General features: G+C 50.9%; 1 protein-coding gene across 5 annotated transcripts in view; it reads left to right on the plus strand.

The window, feature by feature from the left end:
* The window catches only part of Efcab8 (EF-hand calcium binding domain 8), a 62,917-nt gene that overhangs the window by 17,288 nt on the left and 22,470 nt on the right, over positions 1 to 23,159 (plus strand). For 4 of the 5 annotated variants that reach the window (XM_031372354.1, XM_031372353.1, XM_031372356.1 and 1 more), the window contains 11 exons: positions 566 to 671; positions 3,365 to 3,449; positions 4,281 to 4,405; positions 6,932 to 7,005; positions 9,412 to 9,542; positions 13,676 to 13,743; positions 14,055 to 14,206; positions 14,704 to 14,838; positions 16,417 to 16,527; positions 18,154 to 18,381; positions 20,461 to 20,531. In XM_031372354.1, the coding sequence (XP_031228214.1) occupies positions 566 to 671; positions 3,365 to 3,449; positions 4,281 to 4,405; positions 6,932 to 7,005; positions 9,412 to 9,542; positions 13,676 to 13,743; positions 14,055 to 14,206; positions 14,704 to 14,838; positions 16,417 to 16,527; positions 18,154 to 18,381; positions 20,461 to 20,531 (1,286 nt within the window). The remainder of the gene's footprint in view (positions 1 to 565; positions 672 to 3,364; positions 3,450 to 4,280; positions 4,406 to 6,931; positions 7,006 to 9,411; positions 9,543 to 13,675; positions 13,744 to 14,054; positions 14,207 to 14,703; positions 14,839 to 16,416; positions 16,528 to 18,153; positions 18,382 to 20,460; positions 20,532 to 23,159) is intronic. The other variant, XM_031372357.1, reaches the window with a different exon arrangement.

The following is a 23,159-nucleotide window of genomic DNA, read 5'->3' on the forward strand; positions in this document are numbered from 1 at the left end:
CCTCCCCCTCCTCCCTCTCTCCCTCCCCCACCCCCTCTCTATGTATGTGTGTGTGTAGTGTTCCTGTGGTTTCTGGCATACTCTGTCTTCCTTGCTCCGCATGTGTGTGGAAGGAGGTGTTATTAGCCCCATCTCTTGGCAGTGGCTGCTATATGGTTTACCTCTGTGCCCCTAAAGAGGCTGAAGAGGCAGAGGAAGCCTTCCTGGGAAGTCTTGAGAGTTCTGGAAATTCTTCCTGGAGGAGTTGGTTTGGGGTTAGATAATGGCAAGGGTGGGGCTCCCAGGTCCATTGGTGAATACCCACTGGGGAATGCCTACTGTCGTGCAAATGGAAGACTTAGGAGGTGGGCCTTGAGACTCTGGGATCATGAAAGTTGGGCCCATTTTACAGATGAGGGAACACCCTGGAAGAGTTTAGCCAAGGCCCTGTTTTTAGTGCTGAGATAAGGTTCCATGCCTGGACTGTGCTTGCTCCAGGGTCCTATGTGGCAGGAAAGATCCCTGCCCCCCTGTGCACTCTGCTCCCAACCTTCCATGGCCTGAGCCTCCTCTGTTTTTCTGCCAGCTTACCCAGACCAAGCAGTATGGCCACCAGCAGATGTGGGTTGTCGACGTGGCATATCTGCACAACATGAGCCTCATCGCAGTTGCTTCAACTGAGCTGAAGATAGGTGAGTGAGTCCCCCATGCTCTCCAGGCCTGCCCTCGGCTTCTAGCAAGCGCTGCAGACCTGTTGGCTGAGCAACCGGGAGCACACATGGGAGTCTTCTGGGACTTGTTGGCTAGAGAGGCCTTAAAAAGGAGGCACTGGGTGCCGGCCGCTTGTGTTGGTGACTGCTCTTGTAGGCAGGTCTGCTCAGTGAATGCTGAATGTCCACAAGTATTGAAAGGTTCAAAAAACCACAGCCTGCACAAGTCTCCTTGGATTGATCCTACCCCGTGCTTCTTGCTGCCTCCAGCCCAGGTCACCTTCAGCTGTCACTGGAATAACACTGAAGCCTCCTCTTGCTTAACACATTTCCTCTGAAGGTCCCTATAGCTACAAATGGACAACCTTGACACCCCTCCCCCCAACAAAGCACAGGATGGGGGAGGATCCTCAGTGTGGCCCAAGGAAGGTCTGGTCCCTGCTGTCCTGTTGTTTTTCCTGGATCAGACCCTTCCTCCTGTCCTGTTGAGGTTACTGTGACCTCCTCTTGCGTCCTCTGAGGGGCACCATGGGTCAGTGTGTAAGCTCTCTGCCTTACCTCCTCACCCCAGAGCTTCTGCTTTTCCTTTGAATCATCACAAATGTTACTTCCTCCTGAGAGCTTCCCACAACGACCAAGTCAGGTGTCTCTTTAAAAAAAATCTGCCTCAAGATAAGGCCCTCGCCCTGCCACGCCCCTTCAGCCCGTGATCTTTGTCAGCTTGAGTGTTTGATGTCTGCCTTCTCCTCTATACGGGAGGGGACTGCATCTGCTTCAGTCACATCCATCTCCGTGCCTGGTGCCACCTAGAGGCTTAGTGGCAGTGGGCAGGGGGGCGGGCAGATACAGGGTCCAATTGATCACATGTTCCAGGTCACCGTGGAGAGGACATTCATGTGTGTACCCACAGCCCATGGCGCAGAGCTAAACAGAAGGATGGAGAGTGGCTGAGACAGCCAGTGCCCAGATTTCAACCCTGGCCCTCACTCAGTAGGCCTGTGACTTTGAGCAGCTATTTACCTTCGAGGGCCTTAGTCTATCCAGAGGGAAAACAGGGCCTAGTGCTCTGTATCTCTAGGGTGAGTGTGGGTCAGGGATTGGATGTGTCAAGTTGTTTGGCATACAGTAGGTTCTTTAATCAAGAGGACAGACTGTGACACATCCAGAAGCAGCCAGTCATAGGCAAAGGCTTAAACAGTCCAAGCTTGCTGCTACCCAGGATTCTTGGTGGCCTCTTCCTTCACCCTCAACCCTGAGGGCTTGGCGCCATCACTTCGTGCCATCAAATTCTGCCGGCCGAGCCAAGGTGGTCTGCTCAGGGCATTTGGGCCAAGGCCAGAAGCAAGTGTGGAAGGGTACCAACATGGGTACTTATGTAGCTCAGCCCAGCCAGCCCTGCTCTGTGTCCCATATCCCTTCTTGGGTGGCTGGGCCCTCTGGGAAACACTTGAGGGCCTGTCATTCAAAGGTGGAAGGCTGCTCCTCATGTTAGGCTGACTGAACGGAGGCCAGGGCTGCCAAAAGGAGCCAGACATCCAAGGTAGGAGGGTTTACCAGGAGTAGTTACGTGTCAGGGACCCATGGAAGGTTTTGGGCAGGATGAAAATAATGTTTTTAGAAGATTAGAGTCTGGCAGGCTGGTATCAGACAGTGAGAGATGGGGTGAGCCTGCACAAAGCCACTCTATAAATCTGTTCTTCCTATGCGCCTGAATGTCATGAGCTTACCTGGTCTCTGATCTGCTTAAGGGAAAGGGTTCCTACCTCTAGTCCTGATAAGCTGTGTTGAGTGGTGTGGAGGAGATGTATCTGTTTCTATCTGCTCTGAACACCTAAAAGGACACACACACACACACACACACATACACACACACACATACACACACACACACACACACACACACACACACACACACACACACACACAGTCAGACTAGTGGAGGCTATAGGGACCAGAAGTTGCCTGCTACCCACATGAGCAGGGCTTGGCCCTTGTTCCTTTATGGGCATATCACAGCCACAATCACTCAGCAGAGTAGAGCCCTGGGTGCTGTGTTAGATGCCGAGGACTCCACAGGTGCCACATGAACACGCTCACAGCTCTTACACAGTTCCCAGGCCGGGCCAGGCAGCTCCCATATTCCGATAAAAGAGAAATAAACTTGAGGCAAAGATAAAGGTGGTGAGGGAGACTGATAGGCAGGCAGCCAGGTGGGAGAATGTCAGCGGGCCTAGGTGAAGAGGGAGAGGCCATTCTGAGAAGGGGTCACGGAGATGATCTGCAAGGGTTCTGGGGGTATTCAAGGTGGGCAGAGCAAGGCCCAGAAGTGGAAGACGTTGGTGCATCTACAGTGGTAAGAATCTGTCGTGCCTAGAGCACGGTGGCTGGGCAGGGGCTGCAGACCAGGCGTGGGCTGTGGAGAGTCTGACCCTGTAGGCCTTTACAGGCTGAGGTTTGCCCTGGAGTTTTGTTCTGGCTATAGTGGGGATCAGAGTGTAGTTTGCAGCTGGATCTGGCTTGGTGAGCAACTGCCCTTGGATCTGCTGCCTTTACTGCTGTCGGGGCTGGGGTAGGCTACAGAGCCAAAGAGGTGGCAGGGAGTTCTGGGAGGTTGCCTGCCACCTCCAGATACCCCGGGAGCCTGGAACATGTCCCCTTTCTTCTCTCTTTCCCAGAATTCTTTGATATCGGTGGCTACTCATGTGTCCGGGCCTTCACCTTTATTGATCTGGAGAGCTGCGTCATGGTCATGGACTATTGGTAAGTCTCACAGGAGGTGGGTACAGGATCTTGGCAGCTACCACATCACGGAGAGGGGGGCTGGGATGCCAGGGAGGCACAGGAGAGCTGGTTCTGAGCTCATCGCCATATTGTCCCTATATTGTCCCTCCCTGATTCTCTTCCTGGGTCTTGCAGTCGCTATACTCTTAGACTCTTATACTCTTACTCACCCCTTCCCACCTCCTTTCTGACCCCATTACTCAAGTGTTAGCAGAGGCTCACCCTGCTGCACTGAGCTCTCTTGGAGGCAAAAATGGTTGAAACAGAACCTGAATTTTGGTTCAGTGATGACTAGGGTGTGCTTGGCCACTGGGGTGCAGACGCAGACCATAGCTGGATATCTGTTATAACTGCCCTTGTCCCTAAGGTGACAGGGCCAGGGCAGAGGCCTCCATGGTGAAGAGTTAATAACCAAAAAGCCTCAAACAGCCTGAAAAACTCCATGCAGGAAGATTTGATACACTGGTATTACCAGTCCTGCCAGTGGGCATTTAGGAGCAGGGAGGTCAATGGCAAGGGGTCAATGTGTCATTAATACCTCCCAGGAGAACTCCTGGCAAGAGTGCCCATGTGATGAGGAACTTCTTTATGAGCTTGGGAAAGCAGAGAATAGGTCTGCAGACAGAAATCTTCCTAGCCTAAAGCTGCCTCCTCATTCCTATAAAGCCCCAAGCGCCCAGTGCCCTGGCACCGGGCAGGCTTTCTCGGGGAGGCTGCTGTTTGTCGTTCTGATGAAAGGACAACCTTCTTCTACGGAGATCAGAATCTTCTCTCCTCTAACAGGTGTGCTCTATCTTTATCTCTCCTCAGGTCTGACTATCACAAAGCTTTGTTCTGCTATGGGGACACCAAGGGCAATGTGGTCATCTTCATCTCTGACAACGTGGCTGGTGGGCTGTTCAACCCACAAATCCTCCCCCGGACCTCCAAATGGGGTAGCTAAAAGGCATGGGCAGAGGTCCAGGGAGTGGGTAGATGTGGTTACTAAGCTGGCCATGGTCTCTGAGGCATTCTTGCCTCCCTGTCCCTGCTCTGAATCTCTGGAGGGGAGGTTCCTTGGAGTTCAGAGGGTGCCCTGCCTACTATGGCTAGAGGATAGACAAGAGGAGGGCAGAGGGTCTGAGATGGGGGACAGTCCTTTGAGGTGTGAGCTTTTGCAGTTGAGGACTGAAGGCTGTGGATCCTTCTCATCTCTGGAAAAATGAAGTGCTAGGCTGGAACTCTGGGACACGGCCTCCTATCCTCTGGGCCCTATCTGATGGCTGTGAGAGGGATTCTGTTCTACCTAGTTTTGAGCTATCTTTGAACGGGTGAAAGTAGGCTGGGAAGACCACAGGTGGGTGTGGTGGAGCCCTGGGACCACCCAGCTCGGCAGCATGGTGAAATCAGCGGTTGTTTGCTAAGCTCTTGATATGTCATCTCCTGTCATCTTCACCCATGAGGACTGGCGACTTGTTCCTGCCCATTAAGAGGTTTAGTGAGCTGAAGCTACTCACACACACCTTGAGGCTGGGGAGTGACGACTGAGATCTGAATCCAACTTGTGTGTTCAGAGCATCCCGTTGTCATCACTTGCTGGGATGTTCCCTAAATTGTCTAAGGAAGTGGTTCAGAGCGTCTTTGCTAAAGGGTGCAATGTCAACAGAGGTCATAGACCTGGGGCTACCTTGGAGACTCACAGGAGCTGTATCACACCTGGGACGAATCCTTAGGTGTAGTGTTAGGACTCTAGTCACCCTAGGAGCCCTGGATCCAAACTGACCTCCCTGCCATCCAAGATGCCAGTGTAGCCTTTGCTGGGGCTGCTAGCTAAGGAGGTCTTCAAGGGTCCCCAGACCTTGGCAAGGACCCTGTTAAGCTTATTTCTTGCTGTTCAGTGTTAAGGAAGGGAAGATGCAAATACTAAGCGCCCTGGTTTTGTGTGTCTGTGTGTGCATGTGCGTGTGTGCACTGGGTACTGAATCTGGAGTCTTCAATATGTCAGACAAGCTTTGTAGCACTGAGCTACACTTCCAGCTAATGCTTTGTCCTTGTCCCATCAGCCCCTGGTGGGACATGTTTGTGTCACCCTGGAAAGTAGCTTAGGGGTTGTGGTGGTCTCTTTGATGAGTGGTGAATGAACCAAGACACAAGATTAGGCTAGAGTGTTGAGTGGGACCCCTTCTGGGCCACCTACTAATTGCAGGCTGGGAACAAACATGAAGACATGGTAAAGTGTGAGAGGGGATGAACAGAGCTAAGAAGTGTGGACCTACCTCTGTGTGACCTGAAGCCAGTTGCTTAACTTTTCTGCGCATCACTCTCCTTACTCAAATGGGTACAGGGACAACTACACCTAATTTTTGGCTCTGCTGTAGGGTATATAGAATAAGTGTTGGGTACATTGTTTGGTGGCAGCTTCCATGTTAGTAGCCACAAGCAGCATCTCATCTGGCTCAGGACTTCTTTTGTGTGTATTCATGTTCATGTATATGTGTGTATGTGTGTCTTCTGGATGTTTATGCATGTGTGTGTGTGTGTGTGTGTGTGTGTGTGTGTGTGCAAATCAATACCAGAGCCCAACCCCAGGTATTCTTCCCCAGGGACTGTCCATCTTGTGTTTTGAGACAGGGTCTCTTAGTAGGATCCCGGGTTCAACAAGTTCTGGGAGCCCTCCCATCTCCACCCCTCCAGCTCTGGGAACAAGTATACAGGTTGTGTGTAGCTTGCGTAGCAAACACTTTACCGACTGAGTTATCTCCCCAGCTTGAGGACTTTTTTTTTTTTGCAAGCTTCCTCTTACCCCTGTACAGATGCCCCTATACCCCACACCTATCCCCTCCAGTGTTTCTCCTCCATGATCCCTGGGAGTTGCTTTCAGACCTAAAGCCAAACTGATGAGGTAAGTTGTGTCTGACCTACTTCCTTGAACAGTTGCTGGCCCAGCAAATGTCCCCTGGGCTCACCCATCCATCTCTATCAGTTTGCTCTCTCTGGGGGTTCATCAGCTGCTGACTGGGTACTTTCACAAGGGCAGGGCAGTCGGTGGATGGGTGGGGTGCATGGCATGTGTGACTTGCTCATGGTATATGTATGCACCCTGTACTTCTTGGGACTTTTGCTTTCTGGCCATGTATTCTGAGACACAATGGCAAGCCCCCTCGTGGATCACTTTCAGAGTGAGTCCAGCCTGAAGTCTCTGTTCATTCACTGGAACTCACTACTGGGGAGCCAGCTTGCTCAGATGGCGGCACCCGGGAGTGTGTGGACCCTGGTCACTGTTGCACTGTGGGCTTGCAAGGAAAGGCTGGGTAGCAGGGGAACAGGTGGGAGGCACTGGAGAGCTCGTGAAGCTACATGGGGCTCCCGGGAGGAGCTGGTTGGCTGGTGTTCCGGGAATGGAAGATGCCCACCAGTGAAGACGTCATCTAGACTGGCAGAGGGGAGGTTGCTAATGAGCACTCCGGTTGGTTCCCTGTCAGATCACTGGATCACTATCTCCTTGAAGAAGCTCTTAAATGAGAAGTCTCCTCTGTATAGAAGCTTCCGAATGAAGGTAAGCTGTGCCTTCCCTCAGCCTGTAATTATCCACATGCTTACTCAAAACTAAATGTCCCAAATGGATCTGCCTTCTACGCCCAGCCTCAGCCCTTGGGGGCTTGGTCTCCAAGAACAGAGCGCAGGAAGCAATTGCATCCTGTCCACATATCTCTAGGACAAAGGTGTCTGTGCCCCAGGACTGGCTCTGAGTCTCACTGCCTTGCTGGCTTCCCCCAGGCAGAGAATGCCACCTTTATCTGGATAGCTGCTAGCTTGCTGATTGGCTTCCTCAACTCTCTTCTCTCCACGCAGTGTTAGCTAATTCAGCAAGCAGAGGAAATCTGCCTTAGAATATAGCCCAGAGAGGCTTCTTGCCACACTTGAGCATTAAACACAAGCTAGTCAAGCCCCTGGCTTGCTCTGTTGTTCGTTCCCTTCCCACTTCCCTGGAGTCCGGAGTCTCATGTATTCGAGGCTGTCCTTGAACTTGCTATGTATCCAAGGATGACTTTGAGTTTCTGATCCTCTTGCTCTCCCTCCCCCCCCATCTTCCAAGTGCTGGTATTACAGGCATGTGCCACCACATTTGTGCCAGAATTGAACCCTGCTGGGGCTTTGTGCATGCTAGGCAAGCACTCTACCGACGGAGCCACATCCCCGTCTTCTTCTGTTCTCTACTTTCTTTTCATTTGTGGCTGAGATGGGCTCCCTTGCTTTCCCCAGAACTCCCCCAAGCCCCTTCTTACCACAGGGCCTTAGCACATGCTGCTTCTTTGGGTTGCAGAGGTCTTCTGTTGGGCTCACCTTTCATCTCCTTACCTCAGGTCCTAATGCCCTGCCACTGCCTCTGTTGCTAGCCCAGTCCCCAGAAGAGTTTATTGGTCCCAGCTTTGAAGTCTCTATCCATTGTCTTTGTCTTCCATCCTCACCACAATGACAGTTCCTCCAGGACAGGGGGCTTGGTGGCTTGTGCTCTCTTGTTCTGTCTCCAGCTCCTGAATAGCACCCAGGGCCCAGTGACTCCTGGTGCATTTGAGGAACGGATGAGGAATGGGGCTCTCAGGGCAGATCTGAGCGGAACACACTTGAGGGACGGGCATGGAACCTCACAGGAAGCAGTACTCACACTAGTCCCTCCAGGCTGTCTGTGAACACCTGATCCTTCTACCTCCATTTCTCAAGTGCCGGGGGTTGCTATGTGCACCCCTACACTTGGCTCCTTCCCCTTCTTTTTATCCGTGGTCATTTCATTTGGAAGACCTTTGCCCTTGGAGTTACTAAGCATCCCAGGCCTCATTCAGTGCCTGGGCTTAGGTACCATTATTGTGACAGACGTTAGAAGAAATAATAACATAAAAGACCCAACACAGTGGCTTGTATGACTGGATACTTGATAATCTTGTTTGTCTGCCCCATCCCTGTTGTTCACTGTCCACGTTTCTCGTCCCAGCCTGGAGTCTCCTTTCCAGTCTGGAGGGAAATCTCCAGACCAGAGGCTAAGCACAGGTGCTAGCCAGCGCCAGAGTGTGGATGTATTAGTTTGCTCTCTGTGGCTGAGATAAAACACTGAGCAAAATCATTCTGGGGATGAAAGGGTTTCTTTGGCTTACATGGCTCCATCGCCATCCATCGGTGAGGGAAGTCAGGGCAGGAACTCAAGCAGGAGCTGAGGCAGGAACCACGGATGGGTGCTGCTTACTGGTTTGCTCCCCATGACTTGCTCAGCTTGCTTTCTTATACAGTTCAGGACCACTATCCAGGGCCCGCACTACCCACAGTGAGCTCGGCCCTCTCACATCAATCATAAATCAAGAAAATGACCCCACAGGCCAGTCTGACAGAACCAATTCTTCAACAGAGGCTCCCTCTTCCCTGGGTTTATGTCAAGTTGACAAACTCTTGCCTGTACAGAGGGCAGTGGGAGCCGGGTCAGCCTTCTCTGCTCTCTGAGTGCCGTCTCTGTTACTACAGTCCTGACAGAGGGTATATTCTGTTCCTCCTGACACCTACAGAGTGGGAATGGACCCAGGACACGCAGTCTCCTGTAGTGGAGGTAGCTAGGAGAAGACAGACTGGGACCCAGGCACCCTTGATTTCAACTTCACTTTTGCTCCTTGCTCGGCTTCTAAATCTAAGAGACTCTTAAAAAAACCAAACAAACAAACCAGCAGTCTAGACGATGGTAGACTTGGTGTTTTTAAGCAGTTTCTGAGACAGGGATGGGCCAGACACCTTCACCATGGGACCTGGCGAGGACTTTGGGCCACATCACTTTACCCAAGCTGTGGTCACTAAAGCAAGGGCCATAGACTTTGTGATCTCCAGTCCTATCTGGCACTGGCCCTGGCCATGTTCCAGGGGCAGGATCTGGAACTTGACTGTCTCCAGGAGGTCTCCTGCTACAGCCATTTTTCTCTCCCAGGGTCTCCACCCCAACTGGTGTCAGCAGGTCAAGTACATCCCGCAGCTGAATTTAGTGGCCTCGTGTTCAGCCGTTGAGAAGTCCTCTCTGGTGCTGATAATACTGCCAGGCAAAGAACCGGAGAAACCCAAGTAAGGAGCACGTGGCGGAGGGAGGTCGGCGGCAGGCGAGCCTTAGGCAGATCTGCTTCCCTCTGCCACACGCAGCTAGTCCTGCTGTCTGATTGGCACAGCACTGTCCTCAGACTCATGCTAGGTTCCAGGTAGCAGCCTGTGTCCCTAGGCTAGCAGTGGATGTTGTGTCCCTAGGCTAGCAGTGGATGTTGTGTCCCTAGGCAGGCAGTGGATGTGGCACCTGGCTCTGCTTTCCGTTTAATCATGATTCTGGAATTTCTACCAGTGGCAAAAGGGTAACGGACCTCCTTCTCCCCCTCCCCCCCCTCCTCATGTGTGTGTCTTGGGAGGAATGCATGCCTTAGTTCACATACGGAGGTCAGAGGACAACCTTGGCTGTTGGTCCTCACCTCCTACTGTTTGAGAAAAGGCCTCTTTGTTGTTGACCACTGTATTCATGAGACTGGCTGGTCTGTGAGCCCCTGAAGGGTCTCCTGTTCTGGCATCATAGCTTGCTGTGGAAAGACTGGATTGCAGATGTGCATTACAATGCCCAACTTTCCATGGCTTCTAGGAATTCAGACTCAGGCCCACAGGCTTGTGTGGCAAGGACTCTACCCACTGAACCACCTGCCCAGCTCCAGTAGGTCTGTTTTATCCACCCATTTAATAAAAAACAAACAACAAAAGCCAAATCAACCCAGCATTTGTTAAGTAGGCAGACAAAAGGCACAACTTGTTTCCCCGCCCCCCTTTTTTTGAAGGGGACATGGAGACAGGATCTTATGTAATCCAAGCTGTTTTTTTTTTTTTTTTTTGAGACAGGGTTTTTCTGTGTAGCCCTGGCTGTCCTGGAACTCACTCTGTAGACCAGGCTGGCCTCTACTATGCAAGAGCTAGGATTACAGGCCCGTGCCACTGACTGGGCTCAGCATTTCTGACTGGAGTAGCGAAAGCGAGTGTGGCTTCATTCTGGGGCCCTCGGTTTTCTCACCTGTGAAAGGGCAAAGCCAGTGCCTACCTCATTTACCTCAGGGATTCCTTGAGTGGATAGTGTTCTGTGTGGCATATACTGAACCACATAGTGAAAACAAACGACAGAGACCATCAACCTCAGAATAAGTTAATTAGGATAGCAAGAGGCCCGTCTTCTCTTTCTACAGCAAGCCATAATGCAGAAAACCTCATGAGCATGTACATTTATTCTTTGAGACACTTCCAACATAATTTCTTTATTCTAGATTCTTTTTTGGGGGAACAGGGTTCTTCTGTGTAGTTCTGGTTGGCCTTGAACCAAGAGACCTGCCTGCCTCTGCCTTCGGAGTGATGGAATTAAAGACATGCACTACTGCTGCCTAGCAGAATTTTTTTGTTTGTTTGTTTTTGTTTTTCTTTTTTCGAGACAGGGCTTCTCTGTGCAGCCCTGGCTGTTCTGGAACTCACTCTGTAGACCAGGCTGGCCTCAAAATCAGGGATCTGCCTGCCTCTGCCTCCCAAGTGCTGAGATTGAAGGCGTGTGCCACCACTACCTGTTGTTTTCTTAATTAACACTTTTATTTTGAAAAAAATCTCTGACATATACATAAGAACATTTTAAAAAATCCTTAATTCCTTATGAATTCCTTAACTAGTCCAAGTTAGTATTTCCCCAGGTACTTCAAAATGCCTTGTTCTAATTCTTTGGAATCAGGCATAAGCAAAGTGCAGATGGTTTTGAGCAGAGGGGTGGTGGAATCTAATGTATGACTTCAAGTTCAAGGGCCAGGAAGGTGTGGGGGTAACCAGGGAGGAAACTATCACAATAGTTTAGGCTACACAAGGTGGTGACCTGGAGTTGGACAAGAATGGAAGTGGATAGGTTGGAATATTTAATTTTGGGATAGGTTAGAGGATGTATTACACATGTATTCTCTCTCTCCTTCCCCCCTCTCTCTGTCTCTGTTTCTCTTTCTTTCCCTCTCCCCCTCTGTGCAGTACCACCTAAGACCAGCAGGTGGCACTATTGGCTTCCTGCTCCCCTCTAGTACTTGCTGAGTGACCACTGTAGGTAAGACTTGAAGTTGCCAAATCTGACCCCTGTTGAAGTCAGCCTCAGCTTCCCAGGACCTTGAGGGACCAGCTCATTGTGGCTGGTCTTATCTGAGCTCTTGACATGGTGCAGTCAGGAGTGGAGCTGGTAGAGGATCAGGGACTGGGGCTGTAGGAACTGGTGTGGAGTGTGGGAACTAGCATGAAGTGCCCCATGCTGCTTCTTCTCCCTTCTGTTTGCTTATTACCTCCACTGCTAACCTTCTGAAGTCACCGTCATTGCTCACTAGGTCCCCTCTGGCTGCTGTCCCTCTACACAGCCATCTGCAGATCTCCTCCAGCTGGGACCCTTCATGGTCCCAGGTTCCGTCTACCTTGCCTGGGACCACTTCTGCCAGCCCTTAGCTCTTGCTGCTCACTCGGACTTGTGGACTCGCAGGACTTGCCATTCCCTGGCTCTGAAGCCTCACCTCTCTCTGCGCGCCCCCCTTAGACATTTCTAATTACTCTGCAGGTTTCTGCCTCCCACCGCCCTCCTCAGAGAAGCTGTCCCAAGAGGCTCATTCAGTTTCCCTCTCTCTGCCAGGCCATCCATTGCTTCCCCTGCAGCCTTCCTCATAGTTGGTCACTGTCTCTCCTGTCTCTATCCATGTCTTTACTCCTGGAGACAAGGTCTGTAGGAAGCACAATGACTCTTGAGTTCTGGCAAGGAGCAGGGGCTGGTGGAGTGAGGCACCCTGAAATAATTCCTTCTGTCCTATCCTGGTAACTGTTGCTCCAGAACATTTCTCTGCACATAAATGCACAAAGGGAGGCATCTCTCTCTCTCTCTCTTTTTTTTTTAAAAACATGTATTTATTATAAGGATGCTGGCATATACCGCTGTACTAATGTGGAGGTCAGAGGACAGCTTGTGGGAGTCCGTTCTTTCCTACTATGGTTTGGGTCCCAGGAGTTGAACCTAGGTCATGAGGCTTGGCCACAAGTGCCCTCACTTACTAAGCCATCTCATTGGCCCAGATCTCTGGCTTGCCAGTGGGTGGAAAATACATGCTTTGATGTGCTCTTGAAATTTTGAAGCAGGGCTAGGGTTAAGGCCAGCAGTTTGGGGAGCCTGGCATGGTGGTCCATGCCTTTGATCCCAGTACTCGGGAGCTTGAGGCCAGCTTGGTCTACAAAGCAAGTTCAGAGCTGTTACACCGAGAAACTCTGTTCTGAAAAAACAAACAAACAAACACACACACACACACACACAAACAGAAAACAAAAAAAGGAGGAAAGGAAGAAAGAGCGAGCAAGCTAGGAGGTTGATGCAGAGTCTAAGGGGCCCGAGAGCACACCATGGCGTGGCTTGAAGGAGAGTCAACCTGGCTATTGTCCCGGGCAACTTTAGACAGTTTGGTGGCCTGTGAATGGGGCCTCATAGCCTTGGGATCTCGTCGGGGTGTCTCTGACCTTTGGGCCCTGCTCAGCCCTTCCTCTTCTCCATGCCTGGATACCTTGAGCCATTTCCTGTTTTACCCACCAGGGCAGAGTCCCCTTCCCTCTGTGCACCCTTAGGCAAGCTCTTGTTCTTAGTGTCCTTAGCTCAGCAGGGCAATGGCGCTCTTGATGGTTGCATGTGCGAGTCCCGAGTCCCGGTGGCCTGTGAGATGATACCCAGCACAGAGCAGCGGCTGGGGGTAGGGGGTGGGGGCAGAGTGAGGGCCCAGAGCCAATGGGCCTGGGCTGTTTTATTACCGTTGTTGTTGTTGTTGTTGTTATTGTTGTTGTTATTATTATTGTGTGTGCCACTGCTTGGAAGATGATTGCCTGAGGGTGCTAGGTGTAGTCATGTTAACTTTGTTTTTGGAACAATGCAAAATACTTTTACAGGTGGAAAGAAAGACTTGCTTGTGTTTGGGGATTTTTCTTCCTAAAGGGTGGCTGCCTGCCTCCCTGTGAGCTACTGATTTGGGCACCTGCTATTCTACCAGTGGTGCTGGGCGAGCAACTAGGCTGGTCTGGGGTCTCTCTTCGGGGTGGAGAGATAGTGACTGCCTCCTCACTGAGCACATTGCTCCTCCCCTTCCCGGGCTGCTGCTCTCAGCTCTGGCCCTTCCCTTCTTGATTTTCTATCCTAGGTTATCAACACTGAATTTAAGAAAAGGAATACTTTGCTTTGATTACTGTCCGGACAGGAACTTTCTGGGTAGGTAATCTTTGTGTTCCCCGGAAGCAGAGTTGGGGTGCAAGTGGCAGCAACCTGGGCCATTTTCAGAGCCAAGGATAAGGCTCTGTAGTGCCTGGCCTCTGTCTGACTTCCTCTGCTACTGATCTACGTCACTGGATGGTGGGGTGACTCAGGCCCTGTCAGAGATGGAGACAGGAAAGGGTTAGAGGGACAGTGACAGATGGCAGCTACCTTCCCCAGCTGCCATCTCTGGCTGGAGTCTGAGGCCTGGCCCTGGAAGAAGGTCCCGATGTAGGTGCTGGTAACTGATACTCATTTCTCAACTCCAGCAACTGGTGGCTATGACCCCCACATCCGCCTGTGGAACCCCCTGGTCTCAAAAAAGCCTGTGTGGCTGATGAAAGGACATCAGACATCGGTGACGCACCTCCTTGTGAACAGCAGGAACCCCAGCATCCTGATCAGCATTTCCAGGGACAAGGTATCACCCTCTGTCCCCAATACCTCTATCTCTGTTCCCTGGGAAGAGACACTCACCCTGCAGTGATAATGTAGCTTGGCCAGTATTGCGTCCCGCCCCTGTGGCTCACACTTTGCTATAGGCCCCTAGAAGAGTCACAGTGGTGGCCACGAGGAGTCTCCAGCTGCCTCGGTGGGGGGCAGAGCCCAGCTCTGAGTAGTCTAGAACTGCCCTGAAGCTGGGGAACAAAGGAAGGTCTGAGGTAGGATGTGGGCTGCCTGCTCTTTTTGCCTTTAGCGTGCTGAGCGTAGGGGTCCAGGCAGGACACGGGTGCCTAGGAAAGTGGAGGGAAGAGTGTTGTTCTGACTCACTCACTGAGGATCTGGACTTCTGGGGCAGGGCTGTGGCAGCAGGAGACACTTTATACATGGTTGGCCCTCCTCACGGGGGCTTCTCCAGGGCCTAGGGTGCTGGCTGCCTCCGCAGACCCTTCTGCCCTCTTGCCTGTCCCCCTACAGAACATCCGAGTGTGGGATCTGCAGGACTATGTATGCCTCCAGTCCTTCTGCGGGAAGCTCTTTCCCCTGGGCAACTGCCCCATAACCAGCGCCTACTTTCACAGAAACAGCACGCTCATCTGTAGCACCTACAATGTGAGTGTCATCCTAGGAGTCGGGCAGAGCTAGCAGGGTCTGGCCTGTGCTGAGCTGGCCCTGGAGCCTGTGAGGCTCTGGCCCTTGATCCCCCTTGAGAACGGGGCCCCAGCCCATCTTCTTCTCTACCCCTACTGCCCCTAATCCGTCCCCACTCACGTGTCCTTTGGACTCTTCCATCACCCTACCGTGCTCCTTTGGCTCCATCAGTTGTAATCATGAACTTTGGGAAGGCAGGGAGAAAACTGTCAGGAAGAGCATCTGAGAGCTATGACCTGTCTGGTGCCTGAGGGTCTGTCTGCCCTGACCCTGAGGATGGCAAGAGGGGAGTACTGGTTCCAGAGCCATGGTGAGGCCTGGTGCCACGTAGGAGCCCAGTGGTGGACTAGTGACAGGAGCTTCTGTCTAGAACGCTTCACTGGGGCCATGTACCCATGCTAGCTGGCCCACTCCATCAAGGGTCACAGATGTCTTTCTGTGCTCATGACTGGCCCTCCCCCTTTGCAGTGGGTTATTGAAAGAAGGTTAACACTTATTAACATTTCTGCTGAGTGCCGGGCTTGCTAATAGTACTTTTTGTTTTTTAAAATAACCAGACCTTTGAAGTTCATTTCTAATCATCCTGGGCATTGGTATAGGCTCTCTGGGTGGGGCTATGACATCATCTAACCCTCAGCTTTGTGGGGATGTGAGAGTATATTGCCAAGGTAAAGTTAATTGGGTAGAAATGCAAGGCCGTGTGTGACAGTGTTGGAGTCTACGAGTTCATGAGCAGGAAGTATCCCTGAGTTGGTGCTGGACCGGCCACAGAAGGCTTTCCTGAGTGTTATTGGACTCATGGGTCACAATCTGTGCTGGGCCAGGTTCTCAACAAGCCAGTTAAAAGAACCAAATGAATAGTGGGAAACAGAAAAAGATTTATTTGGTGTAGTCATATTGGGAAGAGGGACAAAAAGGTCCAGCAAACCCCTCAGGTCCATTTTTGAGGTCCCACAGGGAGATCCAAGTTTCAATAGAGGGCCAAGGGTGTGTGCAACTAAGAAGTACCTGAAGGTGTGGCCACACCTACCATTGCCCCAGCATTGTCTGGACTCCAGGCTCATCCTGTAAGAAGGTCTGAGAAGTTATTAGAACTCTGTGGGACCTTTTCCCCAGGAAGCAAGTCCCCCTGCTGGCTGGCATCCTTTCTTCTCCATGCAGGAGATCCTGGGGAAATTCTCATTTCTCGGGAGTCCATAGTTTCAACAGTCCCACAGCCAGATGGAAAGACACAAGGCTCTCTTCAAGAGTATCTTCATGTCTGCCAAGCTGGTTACAAAAGGAAACACCGAGTAACAATTTAGCCCCTCAGAAGGCCAGGGGACCATGGACTTGGGCCTCAGGGGTATTGGAACATGAGGGAATCTCAGGCCTGGAAATAGAGACCTTGGAGTGAGATAGGAGCCGCAACAGGGTTCTGAGTCTTGGAGGAACCTCGTGGGGTACGGGATGTGTTGATGTCATAGCCTCTGTAGGTTTCTCCTCAAGGCCTTAGTCCTAGAGGGCAGCTCAGCTGTCAATCTCTCCCTCACCCCACAGATTGGGATCCTCAGAGGGTACTTGGAGTCCCAGGGCCCCCTGAAAACAGGGAGGATGACAACCCACAACACACCGCTGTGTAGGGTCCTCTACAGCAAGGTCTTTAAGCAGGTGAGTGGGCAGGGCTGGCCTCAGCTGGGAGGAGTACCGGGGACAGACAACATCAGGACCCACACCTCTCCATGTGCCTGAGTGGGCATTCAAGTAGCAGTTAGCTCACATGGCCCTGTGGAAATGGTTAGTACTCTTGTAGTCCCGGCGACACCAGAATCTAGACATGAGGAAGTCTTGCAGCTTGGTTGGCATGGGGTCTGACTGAGCTCCCTGATCTGGTCACTGGATTGTTGACCCGTCTGAGCATCCCTGCCCGGGGGCTGTCACTTAGGTCAGCTCTGGGCAGGCAGTCCTCTTAGCATGGAAATAGACACTGGTGTGGGGCGTGTCTTAAGGTTGCCACCCTGTGGGCTACCCTAGAGTACTACCTTGTGGAGGCTGCAGTCCATTTCTTATGGAGAGGGCACAACAGCCTGTGCCCTAGGCTGAGGAGATGGGTCAGTGTGGGCAGGACAGCTGGGCATAGAGAATGCTCTGAAGAGCATGGATGGAAAGGGCTCTGTCCACTCCCAGTGTCCCCCAGTTTTGGGGGACAGGGCGGCTATCTGTGCAGGAGTGGCCTTCGGCTGTGCAAGGCCAGGGCTCTTCTCCTGTTTTGGTGCCTAGCATCATTGTCTCTGTGTTCAGCGGTCTTAGGATTCTCCAGGGCTTTAAAACTGTTTGTTTGTTTGTTTTTTGGAAGCACACCCAGCTCTTCTCAGTGTCACAGGCTACTGCCTTGGAGCAGGATGAAGGCAGTGGACTATGGCCATCTTGTATCCTCTGTGGAGGGCCAGGAGCCTGTCCTCTGTTTGGCTTTCTCTCTCCCACTTTGGTCCTGACTAAAGGTGCTCTGGCACGCATCTCCTCTATACCACGCTGTTTTTTTTTCCCTCTGGAGAAAGTGACGAGTGTGTTGATGTTAACCATGCGTCTCACCCACCGGGAAGAAGATGAATATGAATACGAAACCTAATATGAATAGCTGCGGTCTGGGAACATGGATTTAGGTTGCCCCTAATTACATGTTCTGATGTTGAAGTGTTTATATGAGCGTTTATAGTCACGGGATGAAAGCAAGCCATAAGCCGAGGCATTTCCCCAAAGACATTGGTGGGGCATGGGGTAGGGGAGTGGCAGTAAAGCAGGGAAACTCTGCTGTTGGCCTCAGATGCTATCCTTCGCAGCCTTAGGGTCCATGAATGCAGCTGGTCTGCTAGGCTAATGCAGGCGAAAGATGCTTCCTCAGAGTTGAAAGGGCGCTAGGTCAGACATAGAGGTGGGCAGTGAATGGCTGTCAAGGGAACTCAAGGTGGCCCAGGATCCTTTGGGTCTAGGTGTGTTACATTCCACAGTCATAAAGTTCTAAGCAGCTAACCAGTGTAGTGTTCTCTTTAACAAAAGTGTGGCTCTCCTGTCTCTCCCGGGAACTTGAGTTCTCAAGTGCCATTTTTGAGTGAATGGGGGCTTTATGAAATTGATTCCCTTAAAAAAAGAGCTGCAGTTTAGTGACACAGAGCCTGGGAAGGTCTGTTTTCAGGCACAGGTTGCAGGGGTGAGGCTGGAGAAGTGGAGGGGAGAGGCCCCATTACATACTTCCTGCCATGCAACGAGTGAGGGCACCTGTATGTGCTATGCCTACAGGTGGTGAGTGGCTGCCTCCAGGGCATAGTGAGTGTGTGGGACATCAGCACGGGCAAGAAGAGGATGGAGATACCCGTGTCTGGCATCCAGGAAAGCGAGCTGACGGCCATGGCTCTGGACCAGATGGAGAGATGTCTGCTCACAGGCTTGCGCGATGGCACAATGCAGATGTGGAATTACAACACTGGGGAGTGCCTGATGACCTTTCCCAACCCAGACAAAGTGGAGGTCAGGAGGGCTGGTTAGCTGGAGCGGCTCCTGGGGACCCTGGGCTGCACAGTTTTCCATGTGTCTGAGAGGCTGCCCGGCATGGCCAGGCTGCCTGCCTTCAATCCTGCCTGAGGCCTTGGGTCCACCTGTCTCTAGTGAGGGTTCCACAGCTGTAAACTGCTCATGTATGCCAAATGTGTAAGGTCATATTATTCTTCTGCACCTCGGAGCTTTGGATTGTGGGTTTTTAAAAAAATTTTTCTTTATTAGATATTTTCTTTATTTACAAGTCATATGATTTCTCCTTTCCCAGTTTCCCCTCCCCCCCAAAAAAACCCAATAAACAACAAGAACAAACCCCTGTTGCCTCCCCCCTCCCCCTGCTTGTCACCCCTCCCTCTCCCACTTATTGGCCCTGGCATTCCCCTACACTGGGGCACAGAACCTTCACAGGGTCAAGGGCCTCTCCTCCCATTGATGACCAACTTTCAATCCTCTACTGTATACATGCTGCCAGAGCAATCAGTCCCACCATGTGTACTCCTTGGTTGGTGGTTGAATCCCTGGGAGCTCTGAGGGTACGAGTTAGTTCGTGTTTTTAACAGTGGAGATATTGGATTTGGAAGTTCCTGTGTGCACTTCTATTTGAAAGTGTATGTGAGGGACAAAGTAAAGAAAATGCTGACACCGCTACTTCATGGTGTGGTTAAGGTTTTTACTGTAGTTATGAGAACAGCCAGAGCATGGAAGAGTCCAGAGCAGAGAGAGAAAGAAGTGGATTGAACATGGACATGACCAGGGCTAGGGAAGGGGGAGAGAATAGTGGAGATACCAGGTGGCAGGTGAGAGCACAGAGCTTAATGAGAGAGGGCAAGGAGAGAGAGAGAGAGGGATAGAGAGAGAGACAGAGAGAGAGAGACAGAGAGAGACAGAGAGACAGAGAGACAGAGAGAAACAGAGAGACAGAGAGACAGAGACAGAGACAAAGAGAGACAGAGACACAGAGAGAGACAGAGACAGGGAGATAGAGAGAGACAGGGAGACAGACAGACAGACAGACAGACAGAACAGTGAGAGGAGTGGGCCAAAGGGGGGTAGAACTTGCCATTATAAAGAGAACAAATGTGTATGTGAGGAGGGAAGTTGGGAATGAGAAGGGCTAAGAAGCTAGCATAGGCTTTGAGATGTGTAACATGCACTTGTGCTATGGAGGGAGCCTGGAGGCCAGCATGGGCTCTGATAGGCTGCTAGGTGCCTCAGGTAGCCATTTATCCCTTCTGCCAGAGGGAAGGGAAATGACTCCTTTTGGAAGCTAGGAAATGTTTTCCCAAGTTCCCAAGGAATTCTGGCTTATATGTGATCACCAGAAATCCTTCTATAGTCCAGGTTGACTTAATTTCTGGACATTTGGACAGCCTGAGGCAGAATGTATATGTTAGAGCTCTAGGGAAAGTTAATGGATATAGCATAGAGTGGAGCCAGCAGTTAAGTGTCACTTAGGGACTTGAGCCCCCTTCTTTTGACCTGTGCAGAAAGAGTATTTGGTCAAGAAGCCAGAGGTGAGGGAGGCAGGGAGAGAGCTCAGCTGGTAGAAGAGTTTGATCCCCAGCATCCATATAAAAAGCTGAGGGTTGGGGCATAGGCTTCTAATCCCAATACTGGGGAGGTGGGGACAGACAGATCTCTGAGGTTTGCTGTGCCCCCAGACTAGCCTAGTTGGTGAGCTCCAATTCCCAGTGAGAGAGCCCTTTGCCCCAAACAAAATGGATGGTAACTGAGAATGTAAGGTCAATGTAAGGTTGACCTCTGGCTTCCATTTGTATGTGCTGGCATATCTCTTCTGTAAAATCTCTTCAGTAAGATGGACATGGGCACCCACATTACCTGCCTCTCTCAGCTATACCAGGTTTGATGGTCTCTAGCTTCTTTCAGTTAGATACTTAGCAGAAGCCCTGAAAGCCGGCTGGTGGCATGGACTCTGGGAATTCTCAGCTTCATCGAGCTTTGATTTTTCTGGTGGGTATGTTTAGGAAATCATCTGGGCTCAAAGGCGTGCACTCTAGACGTCTAGAGCTCTGTCTTCTTTATCTCCAACAGATTAGTGGAATTGTCCACATGAACAAAATATTCTACATGACCGGGTGGAGTAAGAGAATCACCAGCTTCACGTGAGCAGCAAGGGGGAGTGGGGAGGCTCCGGCTGCTGGGTGCCCCTTATCCTGAGCTTCTCCAGCAGCTGCAGTAGCTGCCAGGGCACCCACCCCATGGAGCTGCCAGGGCACCCACTCCATGGAGCTGCCAACCACTGCTCTACCCGGGCCTCCACCCATCTGCTCATTTAGCATGTGGTGAGCTGCTTTCTGCTGCTAATGGCCATGGCAAGAGCGACAGCCCCCATCCACATGCAGGTTCTCATTCTGAGGCAGAATTACATCAGTCTCTTATAACATTAGATGCCGCTGACAGGTAGCTTACGAGGCACGGGGATCTATTTCCTACTGTCCTGGATGCTGGGTAGTCTAAACTCAAGTCTGAGGAGCAAGTTTGGCTTCTGGTGAAGCCTGCTTCTTATTTCCTAGAGCTCTTCCTTTCCTATAAATTTACCTGACAGAAGGATTGAGGGCTATAATCCCACTGAAGAGGGCTCCACCCACGTGGCCTCATCACCTTCCAAAGGCTTGACCTCCTAATGCACTCACACTAGAAGTTAGGTTTAATAAGTGGAGAGCATAAAAAATTCAGTCTGTAGTGTTCTACCTCCAACTCCCTAAAATTAATGTCCTCACATGCAAGATGCATTCCTGCAGGCCTCAGGCTCTTTTCTTTTCTTTTCTTTCTTTCTTTCTTTCTTTCTTTCTTTCTTTCTTTCTTTCTTTCTTTCTTTCTTTCTTTCTTTCTTTTTTTTTTCGAGACAGGGTTTCTCTGTGTAGCCCTGGCTGTCCTGGAACTCACTCTGTAGACCAGGCTGGCCTCGAACTCAGAAATCCACCTGCCTCTGCCTCCCAAGTGCTGGGATTAAAGGCGTGCGCCACCACCGCCCAGCGCCTCAGGCTCTTTTCAACCTTGGCCCCCATGGAATGACTGAGCTACATAATCATTTGTGAGCTGACACTTCCCCCAAGAAACAGAAACAAAAAGGAGGGAGGGATGGGCCAGCAACTAGTGGTCGGGGAGGAGGGTGGTACTGAGGGTAACATTTGGTTAGTATCAACTGAAATATCTAAGTCCAAGGTCTCATCTAAATATTTCAGTCAGATATGGATGAGACCCAGTGGACCATTTATCCTGAGGCAAATTCTGTCTTGGCTATAAACATGTGACATGGACTAGTTATGTAGTTCCAAAGTCCAACAGTGAGCTGGGTATAGGGTAGATGAATGGAGATAAGGGGAAGAAAGGAACTGCAGATCGCAAATGAGTCTAAAACTCATTGAAAGGAAGCTTAGACCTATTATCCACCCAACCACCTACCTACCCACCCATGCATCCATGCATGCACCCATGCATCCATTGATATATGCAGGCATCTCATGCATCCATCCATGTACCCATGCATTCATCCATGCACCCATGCATCCATCCATGCATCCATCCCCCAATCCCACCCTATCTATCTATCTATCATCTATCTATCTATCTATCTATCTATCTATCTATCTATCTATCTATCTATCTATCTTTTTAGCATATGTGTCATAGCATACATGCAGAGGTCAGAGGTTAATTGTGAGAGTCAGTTTGTTATTTCTACCATGTGGATTCCAGGGATTGAACTCAGGTCATCACAATTGGCAGCAAGCACCTTTATCCACTGAGTCATCTTATGACTTCAATCCAATCCTCTGTCTTGATGCTCTGCCTACAGGCTCCTGAGGTAGAGGGTCTGTTTTATAGGAGCTGGGCATGTAAGCCTCCAGGCAACCTGCTTCCTGGCTTTGGGAAGCTGTGCCCTCATGGTGATCCTAGGTCCAGGTGACACCCCTGTGATAGTTCTATTCCCTGCATGGGTCCTGTGGCTGTCTGAGGCTGTAGTCCTGAACCCGTGACTCTGCCCACTGGAATCTAGATGATGGGAGCAGCCGTACTTTACTATCTCCGTTGGTATAGCTTGTATGATACTGTTGCCCTCAGGAACTATGCATGACCTGGCCAAAGAACATGCTACCACAGTGTGGGATGAAAGGCTATGAAGTGTGGCGGTGGGGGCAGGGGGTGCTGAGGTCTAACGTACTGTGGCCTCTTCTCTGAGACCCTTTGGCAGCAGGAAGAAGGTTAGTTCAAATGCCTGAATTGCTCTTAGAGTCATTCTGGCATTGTCTTGGGCAGTGGTTCTCAACCTTCTTAATGCTGCGACCCTTTAACACACAGCTCCTCATGTTGCGGCGAACCCCAACTATAAACTTACTTTTGTTGCTCCTTCATAAGTGTAATTTTACTAGTTATGAATCATAGTGTAAATATTTTTGAAGATAGAGGTTTGCCAAAGGGGTTGTGACCCACAGGTTGAGAACTACTGGTCTTAAGGCATTACACCCAGCTTCTGTCAAATGGCTGACCCACAGTATTCTCATCGAACATTCTGGACCATACCCTGACAGGTTCATCTTTCCTTTCAGTACATAAAGACAGAGAAGAGAAGGTGTCAAACCTTACATTCTGCCCTCCACCCCTTTTTGGTGCTACAGAAGGAAGCGCGGGCTCATATGTGCTAGGCTAATGCTCTACCATTGTGTAGCAATCCCAGAATTTCTTCCCCTTTGCTCAACAATTTTGTTTTAAAATTATTTTCCTCAGCC

The sequence above is a fragment of the Mastomys coucha genome, unplaced genomic scaffold (assembly GCF_008632895.1).
Source record: "Mastomys coucha isolate ucsf_1 unplaced genomic scaffold, UCSF_Mcou_1 pScaffold15, whole genome shotgun sequence".
Classification (NCBI taxonomy): Eukaryota; Metazoa; Chordata; class Mammalia; order Rodentia; family Muridae; genus Mastomys; species Mastomys coucha.